We start from the raw sequence: 17,094 nt of genomic DNA on the forward strand, positions 1-17,094 counted from the left end.
GCAAAAATAATGAAATGTAGTTAGTTAGAAATGTAATAGTAATTAAAGACATTTGTTAAATTTGTTACTAAATAAAGTTGTTACTGTACCTACATAATGTAAAGTAACAATTTTTCTCACTCTCAGTAAAAGAAGTCTGTCTCAAGACCCAATAACATAAGGATCTTCCAGATCTACTGTCGGCCAAGGCGACTAACCTCATTATAAAAGTAGCCATTCATGTATTCATTGCGTAATAACAGAATATACTTAGGTAGTTCTCAGTCTAGTAATACATAGGTACAGATGATATATTGGCTATGGAGGAGTGAGGCCTTCTGTCACAGGCATCATCATGCCCAAAAGGCTTCAACATTAAAATTTATAAAAACTTTTATGTTTAACCAATAAAGATTTGATTTGTAATAATAATCTAAAGAGCGGCACTCAGACACGACTAAAGAGAAATGAGGCGTATGATCGAAGACTTCCTACTCCGGGAGTTTAACAACACAATTGACTTCCTAACTCCACTGTCTGAGAATTTCTCATAAGAAAACCCCTTAACTGTTTAACCTAGTAATCCATAATAGATCATAGTAACCAATATACGAATAGATATGGTCATAACAGAAATGCACTATAATTGCTCAGCTCATTTTCTACGGCCCAGTATTCACAATAGTGACGAAATCGATGCGTCCTGTAATTGTTAGGGTGCAAAACACAAACTTGAACGCTAGCACGTACCTACATTCTGGACTAAGGCACCTAGCACACTACTCGGCCACGACCACGATCACGAGGTTAAGTAAAAAATCCATATGAACATGGGCGCAGAGCGACTAAGGCGGATTTACATTTCCCTGACGTTTCGTATTGTGACGCATCAAAATAGAATCGGTTTCATACATTTTGTATGCGACGCATCAGAAGCCATCACGACATGTCACAACACATCAACGTTACCATACAAAATGTATGATACCGATTCTGTTCTCAAGTCACGACACGACACGTCAGACAAATATAAATCCGGCTTAATATCCGTAGTTCGCGCAGTAATTTTGTGACAGCCAATACGGCCCGACCAGCCAGTATTGCGTGGGGTAAAACAACTGACAATCGCTTAGGTTCGATCCTCACGGAAACGATAAAACTGTACAAATGGACTGCACAGTGATGCACTGGATTCAAATGTTCCATAGTATGGCGCAAATAAAAAAATCCAGACCTAATTCGGATCGGATAAATCCAGATCGGTAAAATTGACTAACAGAAATAGGCAGTCGATATTGTATAGTTTTATCGTTCTCGGGGCCTATCTTTAAATGGGCCAACCATATATAAAACAAATCTGGTCACAGGTTTACCGTAGTTTCTGTGACCACGGCCAACGACCAGTCTTGATCGTGGCCACATAGTGTGCGTGATCCCTTAGCAATCAACGACGAGATGTATGAAAAACTTAGACAGGCTTCGTCTACAAGCTTACTACGCATCACAATTTTTTTACTTCTTTTTCAGGATATACAGTTTCATGTAATTAATGACTGTTATTTTTTATTTCAGATGCTTGCGAAATCAACAAACTGCAATGCGAAATAGCTTACATTGTTCCTGACTACACATATGCATCAGTACACATCATTTTACCAACACTCACACTTACTACAAAAAACTAATAAAAGTTTGCAACAAAAATGTATAAGTTATAGCTATAATATTGAAAATTTTGTGAAGGAATAAAATTAAAATAAAATTAACGGGGGGATTCTAATAGGAATAAAATTTTGGGTTCATTATTTTTGACAAATTCTGACTCCCCTTTTTTGTGTTCACGACAACGATACGTCAACCTCTTATTCCCTCTCCTCTACGAAATTGAAGTTCTTTTGACTGGCTGTATGTACCAAAAATAATTCATCTATAAAATGGGATGATTATTAAGACGAATTCCTTTTTCCTACTCCCTCAAAATTAAAAAGTCAATTAAAAAAGTAGGTGTTTATTTTAAAAAGGCTCTTTTCACATCTTTGTAAACAACGTTAAATAACGTTATTAAAGGAAATTTAATTGTGCCAACGAGTTACATCATGAGGACCTTATTGAATAAATTAATTTAAAATAAAGGAAAATTGTATAAAAAAAATCTCAGACAGACCAAAAGACAGACCTTTAATTCTGAGGAAACAAATAAAAAATGTAATAAATAATAAAATGTTAAAATATTACCTTATACGAGTGCTCGAAATGCTAAAAATTCAAAGCAAGCGCGAGAATGAAGAAGTTGGTAAAATTTTCTAAATAAATATATGTCAAATAATAGTAATGTTAGGCAATATATTCCGAGAAGTCTGTTTAGTTTTGGATTTACTTTATATTAATACAGATTTAACATAAAAGTAGGTACAAGGGACTGTGGTAAAACGACAGACCAAATGAGAACCAAATGAGAACCGTTTGTGTTGTCCAAATTATTGACACTGCAGTAAAATGCAAGGTACATAGAAAGTTACATGATGAAGACCTCAAGAGACAAATTTGGCGAACATCCTCAACTTTCGTTACTTCTTGGCATTGACCCAAAATTGGCTATCGTCCGCGATAAATTAGAATTAGTAAAACTTTTTATTTTAGGATTTTCTAAAAACTGTAAAAATAAAATAGTACAAATAAGGGTTTAGTTTTTTTTTTCAATCAAAAAAAATATTTTACGAATCAATACCCACTATTCGTTACTGACTCAAAAATAGCATATCATTAACAAAAAAAAATAAATTAAGAGAGATGATGCTGACATCGTCTCTCTTAATTTTGAATTTGGCCTTTTGTTTTAGGTGTGAAGTCAAAGTTACATAAAATAAAAAGTTAAAATAATAATTTTGAAAATTATTCAAGCTGCAATTTACATAAAACACAAAAACAATACACACTACGTCAACTGCTTAGCGAATTGTTGCTAACTTTACAACGACGCCTACAAATTTTATTAAGAGTTAAGATGTATAGAGCAGAGAACAGTAATTCTCTCTCTCTAGCAGAGAGCTTCAGGTCCCTCGGATTATTATTGAAGATGGTGGTCTTATGCTCGCGTTCGCTCGGCGAATTTTTTTCGGTGTACGAGTACGTGCTAATAATGAGGTAAGTAAATTAATACTAAGGCTATATATTCAGAGGCACAATTATTTACCCACCCCACCCACCTTAATATGACGCTAGTATAAAATAAAATACGGACGCGGATAATTGTGCCTCTGAGTATATTTTACCGTTTATCTCATTTTCAGGTAGGTATTCTAACGGTAAGTATGTATTAATACTGCGAAGCGTATCATTATGATTCTACTTTTTATTGGTATGTTCCAAAAATTAAAAAAAAGATTTTTTTATATTTTAAATGAAAGTTCAAGACAAAATGTTATTGCAGAATTGTGGCCATCGATCCTAACAGTCGCATTCCATTCTCAATATTTAACAAACGATATCCACATAGATTCGCAATGTAAATTAGACCTAATCCTAGATTACACTATAGTCAGTCCAATATTCAATAAAATTCCAAATTCACAGGAAATTCAACCTTAAGGATTAAGTTCAAGGTTGAATTTGCAAATGCGACTACTTGAATTGAGTGTCAAGAAGCAGTGTTTGGCACTCATTGAGTGGGGACGTTTTATGGGCACTGTTTGTGCATCCACTTTTTAATAGGAGATCGATGGAGGTGACACATATCTGTACGTTTGAGGTAATTTTTAAGCTCTTCCTCGTCTTCGCGTATCATCAATCATTTGGAAAATGTCTTCTTTCAAATAGAAAGAGCTTCAAACAGCTTTATTCTATAACCTTTCAGCCAATAAAAAAATACATAGTGGCGGTAGAAGAGTTTAAAGGGATCAGTCTCCTCTCGGACGTTCATTTCGATTGTTTGTCTAAAATAAAAACTAGTTTCGGCACGCCGGCGTCTCGTACCACGTGCTGACGTGTCGATGAGCACAAGTCGGTGTTATTTCCCGTCGCATAATTTACATAGAGATAGATCAACGTCCCGCGGGCCGTGCACCCGTTGAATTTCTATTGTTTAGATTGGAAAACTAAGTGCAGCGTGGTCGACTTTCCCGCTCACGTCATTATTAGATTGCAGGTGTCACAAGAAAGCTACACTGAATACAGATTTTATCAAATTTAGTGAGATTTCAATCGGCCCTTCGCTCGCTGTATTTGACACTCATACCTATAGGAAATTAGTTTTCCTTATGTCATTATTTGATTGCAGATTTGATTGGGTGTCACAAAAGAAATTCTGCTAAATTTTCTGAATTTCCAATCAGCTCTTCGCTCGCATTATCTGTTAAGGGATTATTTTACTTTTACGTTTACTTTGCTCAAGTCTTTATTGGATTACATGTGTCACAAAAACAAATTTTGTGAATTTTCAATCGCCCCGTTGCTAGCTGTATCTGATACCTGTAGTAAATTGTGTTCTGTTTGATCAAGTCATTATTAAAATGCAGATTTCACAAGAAATCTACATTAAATATTCCAACTTCGTGAACCCATCAGCCTTTCGCTCGATCTAAAGTAGTAAATTATTTTTCTTTACTCACGTTATAGATTGAAGGTGTCACAAGAAACCTTCTTTAAGAATCGACAGTTATTAGTTTACTGGGATATAGGGATTTTTTTCTTTGATCTGTCATTATTAATACATATGTAACATTTTTGTAAATTTCTCATCGCTCATTCGCTCGTTTCTTCATTTTTCTTACGTTATTCTTAAATTGCAGGCATTATAAAAATGTAAACTATATACAGATTGTGGTGAACTTTTAAACGGCTCTCCGCTCGTTGTATCTGCTAGAAACCTATAGTGGATTGTTTTTTCTCTTCTTGCTCTTCTAATAGAGTGTTTGTTCACAAGCTCTCGTTACAAGCTTAATTCACCTAATAGGCTAATTAGGCTGAAGCCTAGGGCGCAAGGGTTGAGAGAAAGCAAATGGACCGGAAACTTCATGACATTTTATTCAAATTTTTTATTAAATATTTTCGCTCGCTGTTTTACTCTTTCGAATCGACGCTATTTAAGAGATCATGTTTTATTCCATAGTTTTCATCAATAACATACACTGGGACACTCACAAAATTTGATAGTAATATAATTATTTTTCTATTGTATTTATGTTTCATGATTTCCTTTTCTGTGTTTTGCCAAATAAAAATCTTTCTTTCTTCTTGTGAGTTGCGAGTAAGACGCGTTCGTTACACGTCCCTGATATAACGGTTAGGTGTCGATTTGCTCAGCAATTTCCTCCAGGTTCCAACCGTTGCAGCATATTCGTGTAGTGTAGGTGCATAGACAGTGTTAATCTATTACCGAACCGCAACTCAGATTCGATGTTCATGGAGCCAGATTAAGCTCAAAGGGGATTTAATTATTAATTTAAATCACTTTCCCCATTACGAGGACAATCGAAACGTCGATGGGGGTAGAGAACGAATCGATTTCCTAATAGCGTTGTGTGGCCACCCGCCTCGTGGAGATTGACTCATTTGCACTGCATTACATTACCGAGTGACACGAGGAGCCACTCTCATCACGCCGTAATGAACACACTGCATACATTACTGTCTTATAAATCGTTGTATCCATCTGATGGAACGTAATAAGCCAAGTATATTATACACTTTTTTTAATAAATATATAATGTGGGAGAAATACCAGCAGAATCTCTCTATAAACTGCTTAAAGACCTTGACCTTGGTAGAATTAGAACTCTCGGAGTTTTTCTCTCTGCCACACAATGGACCCGTCACCTGCAAGGTGTATCCATGGAATGCTAAGATTCGTCTTATTTAAAATGAGAAGACCAATGCCCAGACATAATTTAGCAGAGGATGATAAAGTTAGTACCTCATCTACAAATGAATATCAACCGATAAAGATTTATTTTCTCGGCAAGGCAAATCAAGCCACGTAGAGCGTTTTGTGACAGAGGTCGTTCGGAGAAGTAAGGTACTATCGCCATGTTTAGGTCGGTCGCCAAACAGCATTGATGTGTTGCATGAAGAGCATGATTGCCGGTGTGATCAGGCACATGACTTAACATCTACGCCTCGAGTTGATGGACAGGACACAGGAAAGATCTTTGTAGGATAGGAATTTTCTTTGCATGTCCTGTGAATGACGTATTGCTCTGCTTATACTCTAGGCCAAATGAAATATCACCAATATTCCCTCCCCTTCCATTTTTCGGGAAGAATTTTACGACAACAATCCAGCCGGCTGGGATTAAACCCATTGATGCTAATATTCAAATAAAAGTTTGGGTAAAGAAACTAAGTATTTGAAGAAACTTGATCTAAGGTATCTTACTCCATATCTGCACGTGAGATTAGTTGCAGAATTATATTATTTTTGTATAAGAACAAGTCGGAGTAGACAACCCTACCATATCAATACACGTTGACTATCTGATGCAGCTTCATTAATTGATTCACGTGTACACATTCACTTTGAAATCGATCCACCAATCGCCCGCCGGCGAGCTCTGGTGTCAAGTAAGATATTTCAAACCTGTGCATACGCTAACGACTGTCTCCTCTGTGATAAACAACCTTCCACTACAGACTACAGAATACAGACTATAACAATAACTCTTGTGGGACTTGGTTTACACGCACTTATACCTACTTAGTAAATAAACCTGTTCGCTATTAAGGGCTACTGTGTCCAAGATTCAGATTGCCAAAACGATCGCCGACTTTCGATAGTCTTAGATTATTGGCACTTTAAGAAGAAGAATACTTAGTTACAGAAACGATTTTACTTTTGAAGTTTACTCCTTAGAAAACGGATTTCATTTATTAATAAGGTAACGTTTGAACCAATTTCCATAAATATGGAAATTGGTTCAAACGTTACCTTATTGGTAACGCGTATACTATATTATTAAATCTATGTAATAGATGTAAATAGAATAAGTCAGTCGTGAATTTGAAATAATTGACACAATAATAGCCAATAAATGAAGCAACAACCCAACTATTGACCCATGATTATTTTATGTGGAAAACTATAGCCCAAAGAATATAGGAGTATACACCAAGGACAGCCTTTATCAAAATATGTTAAGGGCAGTCGCACAATATTCTGTGTAAGGCATAGTAGGTGTTAAGTCTCATGTCTTATTCCTTGACCGGAACACAGCATCAGTTTAAAGTCAGAAATACTTATAGTAGAAGATATTAGAACCCATCATCCAACTGTATATTAGATCAAAAGTGTTTTATATCAAATTTAGTATGTTGAAAATATAATGAGAAGGTTGCCTCAAAAACTCCTGCTGGCCTATTAACTATTTTAGACTTTATTAAAATAAACATCAAATCCATTGACGAGGGTTCTTCGCCTTGGTCCACAACAAACTCAGCTAGGGTTTATGTTCTGTTTATAAAAATATACCTGCGAGTAGTGATGCTTAAAATGTTACTATTAGCACTATCTAACCGTACCTAATACGAGTAGGTAGATGCTTATGTATCTCTTTTAACAACTAGGTAGGTAGGTACTTTGATTCTACTGGGACAAAAAACTAATTCTCGATTTACTGTGAAGTTCAATAACCTAATCCTGAGTAGTTAGGTGAGTACTTGTGAGGTCGAGGCTTGTATCTATGCGATAAATAATAATAATTAATGAATTCAAAGTTGGCATGAGAAATTGCCATTTTTAGTTACAGTAGAGATCTTTGTACTAAAGCTCACCCAAGCAAGTTATACCTACTACCTATTTAGTCAAACTCAAAACTAATTTATTGGTGGTTTTATGGCAGGGACACCAGCGTTTAGAAGGTTAGAGGGGTTTCTAGTGTCCAGTTTAAAGACTCTGGTAGGTCTGGTAGGTACTACCCAACACGGGTGTCCATGGGGAGCCCCCCCCCCCTTCAAAAAAAAGTCAACTCAAAGTATTATCTTCCTTCAGTGATAGCATTTAGTTCGTTTTGAATCGTCATGGTAAATACCTATATTTGTTTATGTTTTTCTTTTCCTTGATACAAAAAAAAAGTTATGCGATGAGTAGTGGCAAGCTTAAAGTTAAACTTACCAGAGTAGTAGGTACCTACATATTAAAGTAAGATAAACGTGATGAAAACTGATATAAACACAGTGGCCATGCTTATTTCTGCCTTCAAACAACACAGCTGTTTTCCGGTCTGATGATTAAATAGTTTGTAGGCAAGGTTAAGGCTAAGTAACACGTAAAACCGCCATACAGATTTCTGCTGACAAGCGGCTATGTTCCGGTAGCTGAAACTTATGGTTGCCGGTACGTTGCTTCAGAGACTTAAAAAGTTAAAACAGTGGCTTATCACTGAGACGGGAGGCCATGGCGGCATATTAGACGGAGTGGTTTGATTGTGCCAATTGCAAAAAAAAATGGAAATCCAAAGCACGCCTCATATAGCTCATTAGACAAAATATAGCACCAAAAAATATAGGTATAGTTATAGGTACGATTTTATACAGCAGGTCCTTTGAATAAAATGTTTTAACTTTAAAATGATAATTTAAAAACCCACACTACACCACTGGTAAACCCTTTGCTTTGCCAACACAGGTGGAGTCAAGGGTGGGATACTAACTTCCTATCAAGATTCAAGAACCCTTCGAAGTGTTACCACGTGTTACTTTGTTTGAGGCGACGGTTTTCCACATAGGTATCATAAGTTAGGTTGGGGCCAGTGGCGTAGCTACCGCCGTATCAGCCTTTATTATACGGGGCCCCTGAGCTACAGGGGGCCCTTTACGTGGGAAAGCAAAAATTAGTAAAACATTATCCTCAACCTCACATAAAATGAAGCCAAAAAAACATAGGTAATATAAAAAATGCATAGGTAGGTATATAAATTTTATTTTTTTAAGAGACCTTTATAAAACCAAATTCCAGACGAAGACCAAAGTCTTCGGCGTTCTCCAAATGCGTCACGTTCGGTCAGATGTTTTCTTTTTTTAATAAGTTACACATATACCTACTCAACACAACAGTCAATAAAACGAATAAGTAGTCGAAGAAAAGTACTCCATTTATCGCATCGAATCCAGAAAGTTAACTTTTTAAAGTTTACAGTTTACACGCGAGTAAATAGGTATACATATAATCAAAAGGTCACTGCCCTGAGCGGTGACGAAACGCAACTATTTCGCATTGCAAAATATAGCGCCATCTATCCACAGCCTTGAAAATTATGTTGCAGTAGATAAACACAACGTTGTTACAGATGGCGCCACCATAAGATATCAGAGGATGTGCAAATTTGTGATAACAAAAATGTCAAGGCCAATGTTAATAAACCTAAAGATTTAGTGATTTATATTAATATTCGATGTGTTTCTGCGCTTAAAATCTTTCATGACTTGATATAAAACGCATAAACATTTACTTTTTGCACAGTTTATCTCTAAAGTCAATTGTTTTTATCATCATAACCTCATTTCAGTTAACTGAACAATTTAATGAAATTGTTGAGTTTAATATTATTACTATTTAATACTTAATAATATATATTCTAATATACATATTTTACTTAATTTTATACATTAGGGGAGATTTATGTGTCCCAGACTATTCGATTGCTTAAATCGAACGAGAAAAACAACATTGCAAAATTTGAATTTAGCGCGTCGTTTAGAAACGTATGAAGTTCGCGTTGCGAATAGTTGGCGATTATGATGTGAAAGATATTCCGAAGGCCGTGAGGTGCCGTGAGTGAACACGGAAATCGAGATGTGTGTGTGGTCAAAAAGACAGTGCAAGGTAGGGGTCGGGTGGCGTTTGTGATGGCAAAAATTTTGCAAATGGTGAGTTAGGAAATATTGACTTTGTGTGCGATACAGTTGTTTTGGTTTTGTGATAGTGAACAAATTGTGCGTTATAGAAAATTTCATTGTTGATTGATAATTTTGAGATTCTGAGATACGGGATCGGCAAATGGCGCTACGAATAGTCAAAGTTGACACAACTACGCGTTTAGAAATCCCGTTCGTCCTTCGGCCGCAAATTTCCAGGCACGCGGGGTGATTTGTGACAACGGCAGTAATGGTGCATTATCAAATTCCCGAAAGCACGCGTTTGAAATTAGCAACTGGCACATCCAGCTTGGCGATTATAACGGTGTCAGCATGTTGCGATTTTTTTGGCCAGCGGTACTACTTTTCTAAACTCGTTTTATAGGCGACTAGAGGTTTTCGCATCCCGTAGGGTCGGTGGCCCCGCCGTCTGCTTTCTGGACTTAAATTACATAATGTATGGTCTCAGTCGGAGCATGCAACAAGTAGATATGTGTCGGCGCTCGGTCTAACTGTCAATGTGGAGTACAGTAAGCTTCTGCCCGCGGCCCCTGTTAATTCGAGCCGCTGATGTCACTTATCTCTGCGCTCTACTATCTAGGCCCTATGGCCGCCAATTTTTTGCACAATGCTTTAATGTAAATTTGATAACCACCACACGTGTAATTAAAATTAGTCTTAGCGCCGAGTATGGAATATTTTTATTAAACATTCAGCTGAACTAAATTTATAGATTTGCTGTATTGCGAATTTTTATGTGTTACTTATAGGGCTGGTGAGGCAGTTAATTACATTTTGGTAAATGTTTTCAGCACGGTCACTGACATTAGCACCAACAATGGACCAGCAATTTTGTTTGCGCTGGAACAATCACCCAAACAACCTGACAGATGTGCTTGCAAGCCTATTACAAAGAGAAGCCCTATGCGATGTCACGCTTGCTTGCGATGGAGAGACAGTCAAGGTAATATTTACACAATTATGTACACTAACACGGAGCTATTTAGGAAACTGATAGTGCCAAAGTCATCACATATCTACAACTTGTTTTGCACCAGTAAAATATTGAAAAAGATCTGAAGACTTAATTTTTCTTAAAGTGTAGTATATGCACTAATACAAAATTCTATTTACCATACATTATTTTGTTATCAGTAAATATTAAACATGAGTTTAAATAGCATATTATTTATTGATAAATAAAACAGAATTCATCTGAAATACAAAAATTCAGACAGTGAGTAAAATTCATATTTGAGTATTCATTTGTTATTTAATTAATTGATAATAATGTAATTTAAACCAGTTATTACCACATTGTATGAGGTTTATGTAAATTAAAAGCTGTTGTCATGTCAGTGCAGTGTTTATTATTATATCATAACGACATGCATTACAATAGTAAACAATCGAGAGTTATGCTTTAGTATCATACAGTTATTCATACTGGTGTTACAATTTGTTGATATTTTTATTGTGATGATAGTATGTTTAATCAATTAAACACATTACTTTACTTATGCCATAATCAATGTGTCCTGTTTACCAACAAACAAATTAAAAATGAGGGTATAAATCGTTAGTCATTTCACACTTTATAATCATTATAATTAACTAGTTCTTAAAACAATGAAAATAAATTTGATTTATATTAATAAGCTTAGAACAATCAGATATAGTTAATATGTTTTGAATAACATTTTATAAACAAACAATAAATAATGAAAAGACGTGTGTTTTCCACCTTCATTTCTAATTTGTTTGTTGTTAAACTGCACGTCCAGTATGGCTTTAGTATAAATTGAAAAATGTTATTGAGCTTGCCAAACAATCTCCCTTAAAGACAATATTAAATTCAATTAACTTATTAAATTTTAAATAAGATGAAACATTATAATATTAATGTTTTAGCATTCCATGTCAAATGTTGCCATTTGATGAGCCACTAAGCCAAGGCAGTCCAGTTGTAGATTTAAATATTTACTAAATCTAAATAAACTAAATGATGCCTTGGTAATTACTATAAAAACATTTCAAATGTAAATTATGTTATAGATGTAAAAAATAGTTTAATAAAGGTTTTGCATTTATATTGGATTTTGTTAGAAGCTAAACTTGATATGATTATTTATAAAATTATTAAAAATATTATATCAATATATTTATTATATAACTAGCGGACTCCCGCGACTTCGTCCGCGTGGAATTCAGTTTGTCAAATCCCGCGGGAACCATGGATTTTTCCGGGATGAAAATGGATTAAAATTAACCCAGATTAAAATCTACTTCTAATCCAAATTTCAGCAAAATCGCATTAGTAGCCGCAGCACAAAGGAGATCCACCATCATCCCCTATTTTATCCCCATGGGGGTTGAATTTATCAAAATCCAATTTAAGCGAACATCTTCATCATAGTAGCTCCAATCTTTAATTTCGGTTAATCAGTCGAAAATCTAAGAAGATTTATACAAACTTTCATCCCCTATGTTATCCCTTTAGGAGTGGAATTTATCAAAATCCTTTCTTAAGGGATGCCTACGTCATAGTAGCTTTGGGCATGCAAAGTCTCAGGCTAATCAGTTTAAAATTGACAAACTTTCATCCCCTATTTTATCCCCTTGGGGGTAGAATTGATCTAAATCCTTTCTTAGCGGATGCCTATGCCATATCATCTACCTGCATGCCAAATTTCAGCCTGATTCATCTTGTGGTTTGGGCTGTGCGTTGATAGATCACTATGTCAGTCAGTCAGTCAAATTATGAGTTATATGTATTTAGATTATTTATTATATATAAAAAGTTCTTGATTTTTTTCATACTTCTTATATTATTTTATAATGCATTTGTAAGCTAAATGTGTTTATAAATTATTAAATAAACAAGCTGTAGTGTAGTCTGATGTTGGAATGTAAGATATTATTTAAATAATCTACTATATAAAAATAAGTCGGGTTTTCCTTCCTGATGCTATAACTCCAGAACGCACGAACCGATTTCCACGGTTTTGCATTCGTTGGAAAGGTCTCGGGCTCCGTGAGGTTTATAGCAAAGACAATGAATAATTAACATATATATAATAGGGATAATGAATAATTAACTTAAAATATTAAACATGCTGTACCTTTTTCTTATAAATAAATATATGGAATTAATGGATTTCAGCTGTTCAAATACTTTAGTTAATTTTCATATTTTTGATTAACACCTTATAAAGTAAAAAATTTAAAAGCTCAACTAATTGAATTCATTATCTATACTAATATTATAAATAGGACAGATTTGATTTTTTTTATTGTATAGGCCTAGAAACTACTGAACCAATTTGAAGTTCTTTTACTGTTGGAAGGCTAATCTCCGAGTTTGATAGGCTATAAATGTTATCCCTGTACTCCTATGGGAACTGGAACCACATGGGTGATGCCGTGTGGGTTTGCTAGTGTTTTATAACTTTATAGTGATATTTTTGACATAGTGTACTACTTAATAATGTACCCCAAAAAGGATCTTCTCTTTGTATGAACATAAAAATATATTCTTTCTCTTACCATTAGTAAAGATGTTCTTCTAATAATGTATAGTTTCTAAACCTAAAAAAATATCTTTGAAAGTTTATGCTAATAAAATGCAATTTATTTTGTAGGTCGACTATGAATAGTTTAGGTAGGAGTCTGAGGAGCTGCAAGTTTTTAACTTTCTAAATTTTATGACACTTGTTTGGCAGGTTTTAGGGTTTAGAAAACAAAATTTATTGTGTTACTTGTGTATGTATGGCCTCACCTTCATTCCATTGATGTATGTTACTGTTAAAATGTTTAATATTATTTTAATTAGTATGTCCTACAGGTCTAATTGTTAACTTAGTAGATAAATATTATGTATAAATATTGTTAAACAAATTAACCAACTAAAAATGGTTTATTGGCTAAATTTTTAAAGTAAATATGCTGTAGATATTATGCCTAACTAGAACTGAAGCATATGATAAGGACCTTGCTTCAGTTCTAGTTAGGCCAAAGTCTCAAAGGTTATAGAGAGAAGTTAGGACAGGTATCCAAAGCTGCTCTGGTAGGATCATACCCAAATTGGCTGGGCAACAACACAAACAGATAAAGTTACTGTCAACATGTATGAAGGATCTCTTTAACCCTTACACACAAGTCCAGGGCTCCGCTCTTAGTTTTTCTCTCTGCCTCACACTGAACCCAGCACCTGCATAACAAAGGCCTACTTATATACTTATAGAATAATACGGGGCCCCAAACTACAGGGGCCCCTTACGTGTGAAAGCAAAAATTTGTATAATGTTAGTCACAATCTCACTTAATATAGACCAAAAAAGAAACATAAAATTTCGTTAAATTTGAAAATTTGGTTATTTAGGCATTTTCATTGTTTATTTCAATATTTCCACACTCAAAACCAAAATTACTTGTGGTGAGATTTAGTAGAAAAAAAAAACTAAAGAGATTTTTGGGGATTGGGTCCGTCAACTAATTTTGATACAGGGCCCCACTCCAAGACACGCTACGCCACTGCTGCATAATGATTCTATGAAATGTTAAGATATTTATCTTGTCTTTATCAGTACTTAAAATTACCTATTACATTTAATTTTACATGTTCTGTGTTAGTACATATCCTTATTGTATGGCTGTTAAAAGGCTTAACATTGGTTATTAAAACTTAACTACTTATCCAATTGTTATCTACATACTTCCAATAGGTACTAAGTCTTATTTTTCTAAAATGTGATTGGTGTCTCTAAGTACTTATTGTAACTAAACCACTTTAAAGTAATAAATTTAAAATTACTTAAAACCATGAAAACATGAGTACAACCGACCTTATTAAAATAAGAATAGTCAAACAAAAATGGTACTTAACAGTTCTACATGTAATAATCTTAAATGAAAAGACCTTCAAGTAGCTCCGCATTTCTATTGTTTGATTTAACTATTAGTATTTATTATTCTTTTTGTTTTATTATAGTTGTATGTTTTTGTTTTAGGCACACCAGACAATACTTTCAGCATGTTCTCCATATTTTGAAAGTATATTCCTACAAAATTCACATCCACATCCGATAATATTCCTGAAAGATGTGCGGTTATCAGAGATGAAGTCCCTATTGGATTTCATGTATAAGGCAAGTGAATTTTTATACAAATACATAACACTGCAAATTTAAATGTATGACATTGTAAGTTATAATTTTATTCTAGGGTGAGGTGAATGTTGGCCAAAATATGCTACCGATGTTCCTTAAGACTGCTGAAAGTTTACAAGTTAGAGGTTTGACAGAAAACAACACATTAAATCCTAAGGTAAGTGGTTGTTGTAAGGTATGTTGTTGTAAGGTAAGTTGTAGTTGTAAGTAGTTTGTATAATTGGTTACTATGATAAATAATTTAATAGAGCAATATATGAGAGAATTTGACAAAAGAAAGTTTTTAAGAGTATGTTCCATATCTTTTGATTAAATATGTCCAATATTCTAGTATCCCTCCAATTATGATGAATTCACTTTGTTAAAGGTATATGTGACCGCATAACTTTCGAATGACTGTACCAAATTGGATGAGTCTTGGTTTTATATATTCATTATTGTTAGGATAAGGTTTGTGTAATATAAAAATAGAAATAATTAAAAAAAAAGTTTAAAAACAACGCTTCTGTACTCCCATACAAACGATTCATAATAATACTTAAAAGAGGGTTAGGGTAGGGCAGAGTAGGGAAGTGGTACTGTAGGGGTAGAGAAGAGATACGGTAAACTCTAACGTATCTCTTCTCTACCCCTACCGATTTACCCTTCCCAACCCGGGAAGGGTAGATTTAGAGTAGGGTTGGGGTAGGGAAGAAGTGCACATAAGCCAAATCTTGCAAATCAAAGCAAATCTTGACCGGATTTGGTTTTAAAAACAAAGATTAAAATAAATGCTTATATTTCAAAGGGTCATGTATCAATGTTCATAACATGTAAACACTGTCTAGATAAATTATTTTATTTCTCAACTTTAGCATTGCTTGCTATCTCGTTGGTAGATTGATTATCCATGTCCTAATTTTGTGTCTAGTTACGAAAATAACTCCTGAAATCGCATGTTGAGAAAAATGAACCTAACATTCTTGCGTAGGTTTTAGACAAATCGGAATACAATGTATTGAAATGGTTTGGAATAAATGAAGTACAGTTGTTCATTGAAATAACGTTATTTCGTTGTACATACTTGTAGACCTCTACTCAAAATTTCTCAAGATTATACTTCTGTGATCTGTTAGGTTACATATATTTTTAATTCTAAGAAATTACAGTAAAAATTCTCAGTTTGGAGTTGGGAAGATCGGTAGTGTTATCTGCGTCACTGCGTCCCCCTGCGTCTCGGGGAGCAGTTATTATCATTAATGCCTGATAGTGGTCGTTACATAAGCCTAAACCTGCCCACATTGACGGAATGTGGTGGGTCTAAGCTTCATATCCCCTCCTATCATTATCAGCCCATTTATATGGCCTATTACAGGGCTAGGCCATGCTCCAAAGCTAGTTGGTGGGCTTACGGTGATAAAGTTTGACTGTATGTTAATGATGATGACCAGGACTGACATAACGAGCTCTTCGGGACACAGTGGTGTAAGTCCACCACCTTCAGGATACTAAGATTTTCGTGGAAAAAAAGAAAGCTAAATTTTTTATAACCCGAATCTCACTTTTATGTAGCTCACATTTAAATATGGGAAATATTTAAATGGCTGTAACATTTAAAGAGCTACCAAAATCTATTAGATAGGTCGTTCATCACTTATACTCATTTAATACAAAGTGTTTTAAAGTACAGTCACATAAACAATCCTTATAAAATCCTTAAAAAATGTGAAGGCAAAGTATAAATCATACTGTTGCAAAGTTCAAGGACCGATTGCCGTAGCTTTATAGATTGGTGTTCGACTTTTGCCTTTCTAATAATCTTCTTTATTAATTTATGGCAGACCTTACGGTACAACACTGTCGAAACCAATCGCAATAACTTGAAATTCTTTTAATATAACTTAACTTAAAACGATTTTTTAACACTTATAATATTTTTATTCAATTGGGTAAGTAAAAATTCAAGGCTCAATACCTTCCCGATGTATTGTTGTTACACGCATTATAGATAATTTGATTTAAATAAAAAAAAAAATAACTGGTTACGTAAAAACTAAAAAGTAATTACAAATCCAGGAAATAATAATATATCTTATATCATTATTTCTACTGAAAAGAACTA

At 34.5% G+C, this 17,094-nt stretch overlaps 1 protein-coding gene across 8 annotated transcripts in view; it reads left to right on the forward strand.

Moving 5' to 3' along the window:
* The window catches only part of LOC112043643 (sex determination protein fruitless), a 127,391-nt gene that overhangs the window by 89,061 nt on the left and 21,236 nt on the right, over positions 1 to 17,094 (forward strand). For 4 of the 8 annotated variants that reach the window (XM_052883865.1, XM_052883862.1, XM_052883863.1 and 1 more), the window contains 3 exons: positions 10,638 to 10,789; positions 14,835 to 14,972; positions 15,049 to 15,150. In XM_052883865.1, coding sequence (XP_052739825.1) covers positions 10,638 to 10,789; positions 14,835 to 14,972; positions 15,049 to 15,150 — 392 coding nt within the window. Of the gene's footprint in view, positions 1 to 2,736; positions 3,124 to 9,676; positions 9,838 to 9,905; positions 10,183 to 10,331; positions 10,356 to 10,637; positions 10,790 to 14,834; positions 14,973 to 15,048; positions 15,151 to 17,094 lie in introns of those variants that run through there. The other 4 variants (XM_024079155.2, XM_024079153.2, XM_024079154.2 and 1 more) reach the window with 4 other exon arrangements.

This window comes from Bicyclus anynana, chromosome 10, assembly GCF_947172395.1.
Source record: "Bicyclus anynana chromosome 10, ilBicAnyn1.1, whole genome shotgun sequence".
Taxonomy (NCBI): domain Eukaryota; kingdom Metazoa; phylum Arthropoda; class Insecta; order Lepidoptera; family Nymphalidae; genus Bicyclus; species Bicyclus anynana.